The 16,286-nt window shown below is 45.1% G+C and overlaps 2 protein-coding genes across 6 annotated transcripts in view; both read right to left on the minus strand.

Annotated features, from left to right (window-relative positions):
• ATG7 (autophagy related 7) overlaps window positions 1-991 on the minus strand; it is a 219,959-nt gene extending 218,968 nt beyond the window's left edge. For 2 of the 4 annotated variants that reach the window (XM_074312982.2, XM_074312983.2), the window contains exon 1: window positions 846-872. The gene's annotated coding sequence lies outside the window, so the exon portion shown is untranslated. Of the gene's footprint in view, window positions 1-845 lie in introns of all 4 variants that reach the window. The other 2 variants (XM_019732654.3, XM_019732653.3) reach the window with 2 other exon arrangements.
• Window positions 992-3,633: 2,642 nt separating this feature from the next.
• Window positions 3,634-16,286, minus strand: part of HRH1 (histamine receptor H1) — an 85,622-nt gene continuing 72,969 nt past the window's right edge. For both annotated transcript variants that reach the window (XM_019732695.3, XM_019732696.3), the window contains exon 2: window positions 3,634-8,782. In XM_019732695.3, the coding sequence (XP_019588254.3) occupies window positions 7,287-8,747 (1,461 nt within the window). In that variant the 5' untranslated portion in view covers window positions 8,748-8,782 and the 3' untranslated portion in view covers window positions 3,634-7,286. The remainder of the gene's footprint in view (window positions 8,783-16,286) is intronic.

Genomic DNA, 16,286 nt, shown 5'->3' on the forward strand with positions numbered 1-16,286 from the left:
ACAGAAGAAACCCAAGCATTCAATGGGAAAGGGAGCCTGAGACCTCGGGGTCCCAAACTTGCGACCACAGATATGCCTGATGTCAGTTGCAGAGAGTTAAAAAAAAATGTTTTTAAATTAGTTGCCAATTAAAAACAGTAGTCGCCAGGGTTTAAAAATCAAGATTGCACGCGCGCACACACGCGCACTGGAATTTTGGCTGCGTTTCTCCTGTATCATGTTAGTATTGTGCTCATAAAAGTCCACTCAGTAAAAATAAAAGTGTGACTCTACTTGGGACATAGAAATTTTCTCACACCTAGTACATTTACCTGACTAACTGAGCATTACCTGACCGAATTAAGCAGTAAAGTTTGTAACCCTTGGACCAAACCGAGGAGTCAAGAACCTTATCTCAGAAACGCCCTCAGAATCGACCTAATTTAACGTTCTCGCTCCACAAATGACCTTAGGATCGCTCCCATTTTACAGATGTGGGAAGGAGCTCAGGAGTGACGTGCCCGAGTCACCTATCACATCCAGGCAAAGCCAGGAGGAGCACCTTGGCGATCTGTCTCCGGTCTTCCAACACCAGAGATCCGAGCACTCCCTGCCCGAGGGCAAGACGGACTAACTGAGGAAACTGGAGGGAGCCTCCAGTCTGAAGACCCCGGGCTGAACCAGTCTGAGGGGACGCGCGGGTGGACGACGACGCGAGCCAGAGTCAGTGACTCCATGGGGAACGGATCCTGAGACCCTCCGTGACCCTTGCCCTCAACGCCGAGCTCGCCCCTTCCGGCCAGATCTCTAAAACCAAACCGGTAGGACCCCACTCCTCCCTCACTCCCTCAGCGCGGCTCACTTACCGCCGCTCAACTTCCGGCAACCACAGCGTCCTCCGCAGAGCGCGCCCCGATGACGCAACGTGGCCCCGCCCCCGCCTGCTGGAGGTTTGTGGTGCGCATGCGCACACGGAGCTGCGGGCCAGCCTGGTAAAGGAGCCCCTAGCACCCGGCTGAGTGGGAGGAATTTGAGTCTTGGGGAAGGCGGGGCATCGGGAGGTAGGCGAAGCCCCCTGGTGACAGCTGATCTAGAGAGACTCTCGCGTATCAGATGTGGGAATGCGTATATGCCCGTCAGGCTTTAAAAAAAAGTGCTTCACATTCTCTCTTTTGATTTCAAAGGATGACAGGAATTATCATTTCCATTTCCCAAGAGGGGCTGCATCAAATATACCCTCGAGACCATCAGGGAGGCAGGTGTGGAGAGACAGATGAGAGTTTTAATAGATAAAGGTTGATGAAAGTCGACAATGACCAACCTGCTCTTTCTGAACCAGGCTTTATTCTCATATCTCTCCGCTGTCATTGGGATAGTTATTCATCTAAATGATTTATTGAGCAAACACTGTGTGCCAAGCATTGGACAGGTGTTGACACAACAGTGAGTATAAACTTCATCTGATATATAAGGCCATTCACAAAATAACTCTGATGTAGCTCTACAGACGCATAATAACAAGAGTAATGACTACTATTTATTATCTACTGTGTTTTCAGGGTTTCACATCTCTAATTGCCACAAAGGTCCTGCAAAGGAGGTGTTATATTGTCCCCATTTTACATATGCAAGAACGGAGGCTAGGAAAAGTTAAGGAGCTTGCTGAAGGATAAAGAACTTTTGGGCCAGGATTCTAATTGAAAACTATTTGACTTAGTAAGAAGCTACTGAATTTGAAAGGGTTCTTAATAAGGGTAGGGGAGAGGAGAGAGACTCTTACAGTCAGGGAGGAGGATATTGCGATAGGGAAACAGACCATTCTGACCAAAAAAATCTGCAAATGTCTCAAGGCTTAGGCGAAAAGTTTCTTCCGCGGGGAATAGTGAAGAAAGCTAGAAGGCAGTAGGTGTGGGAAAGTGGGAAAAAATGGGTAGTTGGATCAGGTAGTAGTAAATCCAAGAATGTTTTACTCTGAGGCCAGCCAGCTCTCAGGAGGGGTTGTATGCTGGCTCAGCCTGAGTGGGGGCCAAAATTAAGGAGCCTGGGGAATGAGAGGAGCTTAGCTAATCATCATTAGTTAACAGCATTTTGTTTGATCAGTGGAGACAAGTAGTTCAGCTAATCATTTAAAAGGCAAAGAATAGGAAGTCAAGACTGTGTCTGGCCTTGCCACGGGTAAACACACGAGTCTTATCTAAGTCCTATGAGGATTAATGGTTCCTTGCAGTAAACCGTTTCTGAAGCACAAGAGTGTGAGTGTTGGGATGGGGATGGATTTCTTAATCATTGCTGTTTTTCAGGAGCACAGGGCTCAAGTGTAATTCAACATTGTCAACTCTTTCCACAATATCAGGCTCTTCCCGTTACTGCCCCCTCAGACTGCATGCTTGGGCCGCACTAAACTAATCCTGGTGTTTTAAGCACACTCTGCTTATTTCTCTCTCCATCTGCAATACTCTCACACTTCTTCTGCTTGTCTAACCCTTTCTCCGTCTTCAAAATCCAGTTGAAATGTGGGTGAATCTTAGACAAAATGTTGATGGAAAAAAATACATATTATATGATTCCACTTATGGAAAGTTCTAGAATCAGCAAACCTAATCTATAGTGATAGAAGTCAGATCAGTGGTTGTCTGGGGCAGAAAGGGAGGGGCAAGAGGAGCTTTCTGAGGTGATAGAAATGTTCTGTTTATCTTGATTGAGATGGGGTCGACATGATTGTACACATTTGTCAAAACTCATTGAATTCTACATTTAAAATGGCTGCATTTTAACGTATATATTTAGTGTAATAAATGTGATTTAAAAAAAAACAGGATGGGGTGTCACTCCCTATGTGAAGATATACCTGACACCCGCCATCTCTCGGCCTCACTCTGCTTAGCATATATGAGGCTAGGTTGAAGTTAGTTCTTTACAAGCTTGTTTCCCCTGCTGGACTTCAAGACCCTTGTAATTAACACCTTTTAGAGTTTCTGCCCAGCTCACAACATTTCCGTCTTCTCTGGGAACTGCTGGTCCTCTGGCCGTGTTTGTCCCACATGAGCCACCTGGCCCTCCCACCTCCCTTCAGAGTTGATAGCAGATGAGGTGAACATGGAACAATTCTTTACCCTGAGCTTTGGACTTTTGAACTAATGCTCAAAGAGAGTGGGAATGAGTTACATAGGTCAATGGCCCCAGAGGGAACTTCATCACATTCTGACTGTTGAGGTTCCTGTGGCTTACTTGGCTCCAGCCCTTCCAGAGGTGGGGTCATCCAGAATGTTACTGGCTTGAACAAAACACCCCAGTGGCCATTCACAAGTGGCTGGTTTCTGCCACTTGCAACCCTGAAGTAGCTCCACAGAGTCGAGACCATGTCTGCTTTGTTCTCCATTGTCTCCTAATGCTTGGCTCAAGGACTGGCCCAAGAAGTGTTCAAAAAGTTTTAGTTAAATAGACAGATGAGGTCTGGGCATCCAAAATAGATGGTCACTCAGGTTACAAATGTGGCCTCTTTGTTAGCAGGGAATTAGGGTGAGGCTCAGAGAAGAAGACCTGCCCTACAGGCCAGGATGGGGGAGACAGACGTTTGGGGCAACAAGAAGGTGGAACATCAAGGACAATGCAAGACCGGGAGTCGTAAAAAGGCAGAGAATGTTCTCAGACACAGCAGGGCAATAAGACCACGACGTTTATTCAAGACACAGTCATTCAGGTCTATTACCTCTGTCACTTGTCTTGCAGCTCAGTTGAGCAGAGCACACAGAGCACACACTCCCCACAATGGGAACCATATGCCACGCAACCTAGGCTTTGAAAGTCCAAGAAACTGTGGGATGACATGACGGCATGTTAGATCTTAACAGCATTGTTTCTTTACAGCGCTTAGAGTGCGTTGCTGCCAGGAGATCTCCAGACTCTTTTTGCCCTGTGTTAAGACTATTAAATCTGTCTTCTGGAAGGCCCATCTTCAAAAGAGAGACCAGCAATTTTCTGCAAACCAAGTAGCCAAATGACCAATATATCAGACAATCTGTAGATTCATGGATTTTCTGAATGAACACGTTGCTAACATTACCAACGTCTAAGGTTTATAGCAATTTCTATGGGATGGAATGGCTTCACCAGCTTTTAAAGATTCATGTGATGTAGTACTTGACTGGTTTTCATGTTGTCTTCAGAGAAGTATGTGAAGGAATTTTCTATTTATCAAAAGCTAAGGATGGTTTATTCTTCATTTGAATAAATTTAACTTATGAATAAATTAATGACGAATATGTTCTTGAATATAGATTTTTCTTGAGTGTATTACTATTATGCCACTCTACTTTTCCTTTTCTGTCTCCCTTCCCATTCTTCAGTTTCTCCCTTTGTCTTTCCCTAAACAATCTCTCTGCCTCTTAATCTCTTCCATCTGCTCCTCAATCTGTCCCCATCTCTGTCCCTCTGCACATGCATCTATCCCTCTTCTCTCCCTTGGTGTCCGCCATCTCTTCCCCGTGGTCTGTTCTCTCTGACTCTCTATCTTCCCTGCCTCCCCTAGTTTCCTCTTATTTTTACCCCTTATTTTTCCCTTCTCTTACCGTCAGTCTCCTGCCCTTTATTTCTTCCCTCTCTGCAACTCAGTCTCTCCCTGCAGTAGCAGCAAGCTGGGGACAAAGCATACTGAACCTTCCTCAATATGTGACTATAAAGAAAAATGAGAATCGGTTACTATAACTTCACAACAATTGTAGAAAAGTGTTCTTAAAAGCCTCATGCAATATGCATTGTTGTAAACCTTGTAAATAGTTAAAAAGAAGCCAACATTTTGTAAATGTGGCAAATTGGTTATTCAAGGAATTGGGTTTAAGCTGATCAGCTTTAAGCCCATAAAAAGAAACCCAAAGGAGCTTCCAAGTCTGCAAGTTTTTATCTACAATCAAGGTCTCTATGATGGCCTTCTCCTAAAAGGTATTTATTTTAATATTTAGGGCAGAAAGACTGGTTTCAGCTGGATTTTGTGCAAGCCATCAGCCACTGATTCTTCGCTGAATGGACTGGGGCTGAGTTATCTCTGCACCATATTCCATTGCCTTTCATCAATTCAAAAATTAATGTAGTCATTCAGACAGGAGTAGGAAGAGAAGGTTGATAGTATGGAAAGGAAGTACATTCCAGAATCAGATCTTAGAGCTGGTCCTTAACCTTTCTGTGCGTCAGCTTGCCTAATTGTGAAAACACAGAAATCTCCCTCATGAGATTGCTGCAAAGGTTATATGAGATGATGGCAGTAAAGCACAAAGTCTGGCACATGGTATATGCTCAGTATGTTTGAAAAATGCACCTGAGTCCCACTGTGTACCAGACACGCTGCAAGCACTGTAAACACTGTAATGCAATAATACATGGACTTTGTTCTTTATGCTTTGACAATTTATACTGATCGTTTCTTGTTCTTGTCCGACTCAAATCCAGGTCTCTTTGACCCAAAGTCACAGATCATAACTACTTTCCTTCGCTAGTTGCCTCAATTGTTCATCAACATAAATAATGGGCACTTAGCCGTTTGTGTGTTGGAGTCGTCTTTTTAGGAGTTCTTGATCCTGAGGGATTGCAGGGAGCAAAGCTTTCACAGGCTTTCCGGAAAATGGTTTCTGACCTGGAGACAGATCAGCTGCAGCTTCTCAAACCAGGACAGAAGTCTGCTCAGCTCCCACAGTTTTGAGCAAGAAGAGCTTTGGGGGATGCAAAGCAGAGTGAGAGTGAAGCTAGTTATAAAAAGTAAGTTCTTTTCTAAAGATATTTATAAATGTGACCAGAAACCAAAGAGAGACCCTGTATCATATCTTGTAAGATTTGACAGTACATTTCACTATAAAAGACTCAGAACAGAGAATTAAATAAATCAAACTCGTAACAGTATAGTTTCAAATATCATATTTTAGGTGAGTGAAAAAATCTCTCATTTTAACAGGTCATGCAAACGGAACACAAGACACAAAATACCAGCTTGTACAGGCACTCTATTTGCTACATATAGTACAGTTTAGCATCAAGTTTTAAAGTACAAATCACAATCAGATGGCAACATAAACACCACATAACATTGTAGGTTCCCATGCCTTTGCTAGTTTTTACTTAAGACGTATGACTATAAAAGAGTACGACCACTTTTAGATAAACAGCAGAACTCACAGATAAATAGCATACTGTCCTTTCAAAGTGTCACCTTCTGTGGCTGCAGACATAGTCTATGTCAGCTGCTCCTCCTCCTCTCAACATATTCTTTTGAGAATTGCTACCACTCTCAGAAATTCTGTGTGTGTGTGTGTGTGAGTGTGTGAGTGAGTGTGTGAGTGTGTGAGTGTGTGTACTTAACAGGACACATTTTTGCCTTTTAGAGAAAATGAGAAAATGAGCTGGAACCCCACAGCGTTTTCGTTCTCGCTCTCTCATATAAATAGCTATGTGATCTTAGCCCCCTTATTTCATCTTGCTGCACCTAATTTGCTTCTCTAGTAACACCCTCCCCCTCTTGTGGGGTGTCGTGGGGCTTAGATGAGATAATCCTGGCACAGCCCTCAAGAAACATGGCTTTCTTCTCCTCATTTCCTTTTTAATGTACAACCATTAAAAAAAAATTCCTTTTCTCTTTCTTTGGAGGGCAGCTTTTCTCATCATTTATTAATAGCTAAAGGGAATTTGGGGTTAAAAACGATGGGTGGGCAAGCTGCATAATTTCCTGTCAACTCCGAGACATGCGTGAGTGGGAAATAATAAAGCAGAATTTCCAGGATGGTTCAGATATTGGTTCTGGAGAAAGCTGTAAAAGAGGCTCAGAAGAGAGGTGTTCTGAGAAGTGGTAGTCAGTGCAATAGCTGTTATGCCTCTCACAGTGACCTCTGGAAGGAGATGGCACCAGTCGGCATGTGTCAGATCTCTGCACAGTCATATAGCTCCATTCCAGGAAGGTTCAAGAGTTCTAATTCTCCAGTGGAACTCTACCCATATGTCCCTTCAACTGCCCATTAATTCAGTCTGGAAGCTCCAATTACAATGAAAGTCTGAGGCTCCCACATTTCCTGAGGAGCAGGAGCGCTCATCCGGATACGATTCTCTTGGAAATAGCCTGCTTTTGACTCAGAGTACAATCTCTGCAGACACCGCCATCTGCTGTTCTTCCAGCAGTGCCTCAGAACTTTCCAAATGACCCCAGCCTCTAAGGCTATTATTCTTCTGACCCAGAAAGCCCAGGTACCTGGCAACTCACTGGCCTTCACCTTCCATTTCCTTCAGTGACATCCTCAGCGTCCCTTTGTGGCATCCCCTTGTAGCCTCCCTTAGGAGTGAATGTGCAGAATTTTCTTGAATGTCTTCTTGAAGTTCTCATTGCACAAAGGGTAGATGAGGGGGTTCAGTGTGGAGTTGAAGTAGCCCAGCCAGATGGTGAACATGTGCACATGTTCGTTGCAACAGCTCTCGCAGAAAGCAATGACCAGGAAGAAGATGAAGTACGGAATCCAGCACAGGATGAAGGCGGCCATGATAAAACCCAATTGCTTGGCGGCCTTCCGTTCTCGGTTCATGTGCAACCCAGACACACACTGTCTTGAATGTGAGCGGAGCCTCTTCCAAGTGAACTTGATGTAACCCAGGCCTGCGCTAGACCCACTTCTTGGTTTGCCTGTCCCCGATCCCGGCTCCGTGGGGATGTCTGAGTCTGGCGGGGAGAAGGACTGGCTATCCCCTAGGATCTGATCATCTGACATCTCGCTGGCCCCCTGCGTGTTCAGGTCCTGCTCATCGGTCTCAAGCTGACTCTGGCTCTGGTTGATGGTGATGTAGCCTCTGCCGCTCCCCTCGGCCTCCGTCTGCGTTTGCACAATGTTCAGTGGGACGCAGTGGAGTTTGTCCACTTCATCCTCCTCTTGGTTGCAGACACTTGGGGGTTTCATCTCCCTTGGGTCTTGGGGTGGTTGTTGCAAGACAGGTCCACCGCCAGCATCTTTCGGCTTCCTTTTGAGAACGTCCCATAGAGACCCCTTCCCTGTTTTCTTGGCCCCCACCTTGGGGTTCTCTGGCTTCAGCTTAATTCTGGAGAAAGCAGGGAGGGACCCGTTGAGGAGCTCCCGGTGCTGACAGTGCTGCTGCACGGCCTTGTAGATCTTGGCGTAGAACCAGAGCATGAGCAAGGTGGGCAGGTAGAAGTTGATGATGGCGGTCATGATCTTGAACCAGGTGACATCGTAGAAGTCTGTCTCACACTTGTCCTCCCGGTGCCCTGAGCTACGAGGCATGAAGTGCTTCCAGCCCAGAATGGGAATAACCCACAGGAATGAGAGAAACCAGGCCCCCAAGATGGTGGCTGACGCTCGGGTCTTGGTGCGATACTTCAAGTATCTGAGGGGCTGCTGGACAGAGCGGTAGCGATCAATGCATAAGATGAAGACACTGAAAATGGATGCTGTGCTGGCCACGTAGTCCATGGAAAGCCAAAAGAGGCAGAGAGGCCAGCCCAGGGACCACTTGGACATGAGGAGGTAGAGGATGTTCATGGGCATGACAACAGCTCCCACAATCAGGTCTGCCACGGAGAGGCTGACGATGTAGAGGTTCCCCACAGTATGCAGCTTCCGCTCACTCCGCACAGCACACAGGACCAGCAGGTTGAGCCCCACGGTCACCAAGGAGATGGTACTCAGGACCAACACCAGGGGCATCAGTTGGGGGCTGGCCATGGTGGTCTTGTTCCCTTCACACATCTTGTCTTCTGAGAAATTGGAGGAATTGGCAAGGGTCATTGGCAAAACAGCAGCCTCCAGCTATGGCTCCCTCCCTAGAAGGAAAGACACAAGGATTAAAGTTAGAGTCTGGGTGATCAATCGTCATTTAGTACCATCACATTGATCAAACTGGGGTTGTATGCTGTCAAAGGCTAACTGAGGGTCAGCCACAGCCTAGGTCCCCTGCTTCCTTAGTCGCTCCTTTCTTCTTTCATTTAATGACTATTTATTGAATTCCTGGCATGGTTCCAGATGTTGGAAATATAGCAGTGAATAAAAGAAAAATCTCTGCCTTCAAGGAGCTCACATTTTAGTGAGGGAGTTGGGCAAAAACAAGGTGAAGTGTATACAAGCCCCATGTTGCACGTGTTACGCGAGGGTGAGCTGCGTCATGATTGGTCTAAGCTTAGTACGGAGCTCTAGTTCCTCTTTGCCAATGGCTGGTCTAGGAGTGGGCCTGAGATACAACTCTGGCCAAGGAGGTAGATGGGAAAGTCTCACAGCAGAGGTGGGATTCTGGAAAGTGCTTCCTCTCTGACAAATAAGCAAAACAAGGAAAAGCGTTGTTCCCACTTGCCGCTTTCTCCCTAACAGGAAGTGATGCTTGAGGTTTGGAGGTCATTTGGGGGCCATCGGGGAAATGCCAAGAAAAACACGGAGACACCAACCCAGAGTCCTGTTATCACTGAGTTGCTGAACAGAACTTGGAAACTTCTTCTTCTAGACTAGTTATTATGGGAAATAATTAAATTATATTAATTGCTTAAGCCACATTGTGGGAGTTTTTACTTGGAGCTAAAAGTACCCCTAACTGATATGGGAGAGATTACATGGGTACAAAAAGCCTGAAGTAAATGGAGCCCATCTCCTCAGACAAATGGTTCCCAAGTGAGTTATGTTATTAGAGAAAGCATATTTATTATTTTACCTCTATATTTGAAAATTTTTTCATTACATAAACTATGCAGTCATATGTAACAAAACCTTCTTTGCTGGTGAGGCTACAACGAAAACAGGTTCTACCCTGTTAATGATGATCCCCCACTCAGTTGGGGTGAGAAGTAGAAGCAGGTATTAAAATTTCCAGAAGGGGTTGTTAGATTTTTATATTCATCAAAAACTGGTATGAGGCAAAGAAAACTGAGAAACACTAACAGAGAGTATAAATCTCTCTCAATAACTTAGCAGAAGGCAAAGCCAGGTAACTTCCTGAGTATTCCTAAGGCCAAATTCATATGCTCTTTTTTTTTCCCCCCAAAGATAAAAATCAAGACCCCAAGGCATTTGGTCCTGGTGGAAGGAACCTGTTGAGTTACTTTGTTGGGAAAGCACCACTTGGGTAACAGTGACTTTGCTCTAGCTCTGCCACTAATCTTCAGAGTGGTCTCTCCGCCCGTGTTTGCTCATGGGTCAAATGTGAAAGGTGGGGTAGGTGATCTCTAAAAGCATCTCTTTTTCAGGTCTCACTTTAGATAGTTTTCCGTGTTCTCCTCCAGCTCTGAAAGACCAGTCAGAACAACCCTCCGACTCCTCTGAGTGCTTCCTCTGACTTCTCAAGCAGCATCACCTTCTCCTCCTGTGACCCAGTCTTGCCCTCTAGAGGCTCCTGTCACTCTATGCTGTCAGTCTCCGAGGACTTATCCACTCACCTCTGTTCACCCAGCCGTCATCACCTCTGTGAGGACCACCCCCATGCTACAGCTTCAGCCTGTATCTTTCTCCACTCCTACATGCAATACCCACTCAATACCTTACAGCTTCACCTTCAGCCCTGACCAAGCCAGAACTCCTTGGAATGGTCCACAGCCACCTCAGGAAGGAGGAAACAGGCAGTATCATCCCAGGGATTTTATTTTTTATTGTTTTGATTGGAACAAAGTAGGAAGCAGTTCCCCCAAACACTGCCATTTCTCTCTTATTTTTTCTTTGGTTCATTGCACACACAAGGGAACTCCAGTAATTTTTTGCCACTGTGCCTATGCTATTTATCATTCCACAATTATATTTGACAGAAAAGGATTTGTTTTTATATAAAAATCCATGTATTTTTCCTTTTTGATTAAAAAAAAAGGTGTTATGAATGAATTGAGATCACTGAACTAAAAATTAGTGGCACATATTAAGTGTTTGGTTTGGGGTGAAATCTGATGTCTGCAACTTACTTTGAAATGAATCAGAAAATAGGCTGTATGGATGACTGGGTAGAAACATGGATAAATGAACAGATATATGTAAAGAAAAAAAGAGCAAAATGTTAATTTATAACCTGGGCAGTGGGTATATGGGTATTCACTGCATAATGCTTCCAACTTGTCCATTTCATTAATAATTGTCATAATAAAATATTGAAGAAAATTAATATGGCATAAGTTTATCTTTCTCACCTATTACCGTAAGCTTGACTCTTTATCACAATTTTTCCTTCATAGTTTGGACATGTTATTCTACATAAAGATAAAAGCAAAAGATCAATAAATACATATTTGTTAAGTGAATGAATAACTGAGTGAGAGGCAGGATGGTCTGAATTATCTCAGCTCAGAACTTATTTGTTCAAAACCTGAGGGCACATGTGACACAGCAGCTAAGAGGACAGCAGGAGTGGCCCCATCAGCATCTTCATGTCTCAGAACGGGCTGAATAATTTATGGGGCCCAGTGCAAAATGAAAAATTAAAATATTATTGAGAATTTCAAGACGGCGATAGCAGAACATTAAACCAAGATCCCCTTCAGCTTAGGGCCTGTATGGCTGCCCAGGTCACAGGTCTGTTACGCCATCCTTCGTCTCTTCCTCTCACCCAATCTCTGCACAGGCCCTATTCAGTGAGTTAACTAACATCAGGCACTTTCCCCTCCTCCAGGGATCTGAAGTTTGAAAAACAGATGCCTGAATGGTTTTCCCTCTATAAATGCCAAAGGGACATCTGCACCTGTCAGAGTGTGGGAGGTCTGTGGGGACACAGATCCTCATTTCACCTCGTGCCACACAGGAGGCCACGCTCCCTCAGGCTGTCCTGACCCCATCAGGTTCTGAGGTGCATTTCACTGGGGTCAAGGCCAAGCCTCCAGAGATGATGCTGGCGAGACGGTGTGCTCTGGGGAAAGAGAACGGAAACTAGAGGAGGCACTCCAGACAGGGCATTTCAAGAAGAAAGGCGAAAACCTGCCGGCTCTTTACAGCACTGCGTTCCTAGAGAAGCAGGTAATGGAAGGGGAGAGCTCTCACCCGCTCACCTGGGCTGTGCCATTTGATGGGCTGTGTGGGCTAAGTAAACAGGCAGTTCTCCAATTTCCTCACCAGTAACGTAGGGAAAATATGAAGACCTTCCTCCCTGGACTGTTGGGAGGATCAGTGGAGACGGTGAGTTGGTAAAGCTCTGCTAACCCCCAGGTGACCTCGACTTGGCGACAAGCAGAAACGGCAGCTTTTTTCTCTCCGAGGCGCCTGTGTACAAGCAAGGCAATGGCGCCATTCCAAAACCATAGGCTGCAGTGCGACTTTTACTGCAGTCACATCCAGTCAGTCCATGTGCGAGCTGATCAACAAAGGTAGTCAGCGTTCCTTCCACAGCCTGGGTAGCTTTCACAGTAAGGAGCCTAGCCCTGGGCTTTTCATATATTGGTTATTCAATGCCCACCACAAGCCCATAGGGAGGTCTTCTGATGAACCCCAAGGGAGAGGAGGAAATGGTCAGCTCAGGCTTAGAGAGGGGAAGCAATTTATTCAAGGTCACACATCTAGGAAGCAGTTGGTGAAGCCAAGATTTGAAACCTAGTTCTAACTCAGAGTTTCTCAACCCTCGTGCCACTCACATTTTGAGCTGGATGATTCTTTGTTGAGAAGGGCTGTCGCATGCATTGGTTGGCTGTTTAGCAGTATCCCTGACCTTTACTCACTAGATGACAGTAGCACCTCTCCCCCATTTCCAATCAGGACAACCAAAAATATCTCTAGACGTTGCCAGATAGCCACTGCGGGGCAAAATGACCCGTAGTTGAGGACCACTGATCTGCCCGAAGAATGTGCAACCTGAACTGCCAAAGAACATAGCTTTCAGCTCCAGGTAAGGAAGGACTTTCTAAAAACAGATGTTTGCTAACAATGCAATGAATTGCCTTGAGAGAGAGTAAGCTCCCCATCATGGGAGGTATGCAAGAAGAGGTAGCCTGGATCTGATTACAAATTAAAAATACTCCTGCTTTCTCAGTGGTAATTACTTGCCTAAGTAAAACTTGCAGATGTTGGTTTTAGATAAAAGAGACAGATAGGCAGGGATCTCTGCTGACAGCCAGGAAGGGGAGGCAAGAGGAATTGGAAGGTTTGGAGAGATGCTTCCAGAGGCTTCACCCCCTCCACTTTCCCTCCCATTTCAGCAGTGCTGGTCCTCAGAAGGCTTGAAGCTCATTTGGGTGGTAGAATAGGGCAGCATTTAAGAAACCAGATGCTTTGTGAACCAGTAATCCTTTGCTCTAATCCACTTTCTGCCCTAATTAGCTGGGCAAGGTATTTCACTTCACCAAGACTCAGTTTTCCTCACCTCTAAAATGGGTATAAAGCACATGATACCATGCCTGAAATACAGGAAGTGCTCAATTAATAACAGCTGTTGTGCTTTCTCCCCTTTCTCGGTGACACAAGGATCCCACAAGCAGCTCATCTGACTCAGCGAGATCATCCTTGCTCTCTCCATTTCTCACTGTGGCAGAAACTACTAGTAATCTTCCAATATCAGTTCTCCTCTATTTAGGAACAGACTTCTGCTTTTAGCTGAGTACATGGCTGCCTGGATGAGAGACCGCATTTCCCAGCCTCCTTTGGAGCTGGGTCTGACCATGTGACTAAGTTCCAAAGAAATGGAAATGAAAATGTGGTTTGCAACTTTCTGAAAGCAGCCCTAAAGGGAGGATGTGTTCTTTTCTTTGGCCCTTCATTCCTCCTGCTGGGTGGAACATTGACAGGATGAACGGAGCTTAAGCAGTCATCTTGGGACCATGAGAAAGAGCCACAAAATGAGGAATGTCAAGTTGCAATTTGGAAAAAAGTTGAGGTCCCTGATGGTCATGGAACTGCCCGATCAGCCAGGACTCTCCTCTTCTGGGGTAGCCAGCGATTTCTATCACACGCAGCCAAACAGAGTCCTAACTGATACACTGCCCCTGACTTCAAGGAGTTTGTCAACGAGCATGAGAAGAAAGACAAAATATAAAAATTAAGTTAAAAATTCTAAATTTCAACTGGGGAAGTGTGATGACCGAGGTAAGATCAAAGCAGGTGGCAGTTAGAAGAGGAACAGCCAAAGTAGAGCGTGGATGGCAAGCAGGATGGCAGAGAAGGGGCGATGAGTGAGCTGGGCTTTAAAGGAGCAGTAGATGTTTACTGGGCGGAAGGAAGAGGCATTTAAGGAGCAGAGAATAAACAAACAAGGAATAAAAGGACAGAGCTAAGTTCGAGGAACTGGGAGGGAATCGTAAGTGACTGGAGGGCAGACTGATGAGTCTGGAAAGACATGTTGGGGCCAAGGTGTAAGGACGCCGGTGCTGTCTCCCCGGCCTGCAGCACCCTTCCGCCTTGAGCCCTTAGTCCCTCCACTTTCTGTGTGCCCACTGCTGACACTCCCCCTTCGATCACCTATCTTATCATCCTTTCTTTAGCTAATTCTCCCCCAACTCAATAGGGAGCATCTCTAGGGCAGGGAGTGTGCCCACTATTCCTGTTTCTGACGTGCGATCCTCATGACCATCAAGGGGACACTCGCTCCTTGGTGGCAGGGATGATACTGTTTCACTCACTGCCATTCTTCTGGGCTGGCACCAGGCTGGCACATGACAGATACTCAAGAGAGGTTTCCTGGATGAGTTCTGAAGAACTGAGACACAAACGGCTAAAGAGCAGCAGCAGACACAGGGAGAAGGACGTAAGTGCAGACGATACGGGCATATTGTTCATAAGCATATTTAAATCCACAAAAATTTGAGACAAGATTTATCCTATTGATGAATATTGATACCTTTCAGCTAAGTTTCCTACTTTTTCCTGGAAACTTTATTATTAGGAATTTCTTTCATGAGAATCCAAAACATGGATAGAAATGTATGCGCACAAATGCTCACTGCAACAGTACAAATGATAGGAAATAATCTAACATTTGGGAACTAAACATATTACGGGATAGTTACAGAATAGAATGTCATGCAGTCATTGATAATGACATTCATGGAGCACCAGTAATGATATGGGAAAACGCTTATGATAAAATTAAATTCACAACAGACATTGTTTATACAGGATGATGTCAACTCTATTAACTAACAGGCTTGGAGCGAGGGTGAATCCCTGTTATGTTACGTTATGCTGACACTGGTTTCCCTGGGTAGTGGATGATGTTTATTATCTTTGGTATTTCCCAAGATTTCAACAGTGACAATGTCTTCGTTTTATAACAGGGAAAATGAGAACTAACTGCACTCATTTTAAAAATCAAAATAAAACAGATTTATTCCACTGGAAAAAAATACTGTAAAAAAGAAATGTCTTGCACATTCTTAGCACATCTTTTATTTTCTTTAGTAAAAAGTGAGAGTTTGGGATTCCTTTCTTGAAACATTCCAAACTCATCCACCCATCCCCATTCCAAACTGCTGCCCTCTGCCAGATTTGCATTGTTTGGTTATTCTGGTCAAGTTAGTCAGAACATTAATTTCTTTGCTCTAATTCTGAGAAAAAGGCATCATGCAAGAGCGTGCCTCAATTACTGCATATTCTCAGTGAGTCAGAACATATTCTCAGTCAGAGCATAATTTCCATAAAACACCCAGCCTTATTAATGTTACTGCTGTGCTGCAGAGAGCAGACTGCAAATGGCAAATCCCATTATGAGCCCATGTCTGCAGGAACTGTACTTAGAATCTAGGGCAGTGCTGGGGCAAGAGTTAGCCTCTGGGTAAGACACAGAGGTATATGACCTTGTGGGCAGGCAGTGGCCCCAGTGGGCTTTCTGGGGGGTGGAGGTACACATTCAAGTGTCCACCGTGACAGGAAGGAAAAGTTAATACAGGGGATTGTGTGTAGAACAAGAGGGAGTGGTGGGGACTGGGGCAAGCTGGAGAGTATAGTCTCTGTTGGAAGAGCACAGCTGCCATTCAGATTTCACCAACTGTTGCAGGCCCACATCTGCCTATTTTTAAAATGAAGCACAAAAGCTGGAGTTTTACATGAAATCGTTTAGTTTTAAATGTTGTCGATCATTCAATTGTTTTATTTGTTTCCATAAACACTTGCACACAGGTCAACAAAGAACAAATTTTGGGGACATGACCTGTGAGCCCCAAGCTGGAAATGTCAAGCTAGTTTATAGGGGATCCAGAATGCTGAATGCGATATAATGACTTTAGAGTATATACCTTTTGGAGTATCTGCTCAGCTCACAACAAGGTTCCTTCTCTGAGAACCATCATCCTACCCAGGGGTAGGCTCTGGCAGCCATAGTTATACCATACAACCCTGACCCTGGGAATGTGTGATTGGACCAGAGGTTGTCATCCGACTCCAAATGGG

Source organism: Rhinolophus sinicus, chromosome 5 (genome assembly GCF_057876585.1).
Source record: "Rhinolophus sinicus isolate RSI-liver-muscle chromosome 5, RSI-T2T, whole genome shotgun sequence".
NCBI lineage: Eukaryota > Metazoa > Chordata > Mammalia > Chiroptera > Rhinolophidae > Rhinolophus > Rhinolophus sinicus.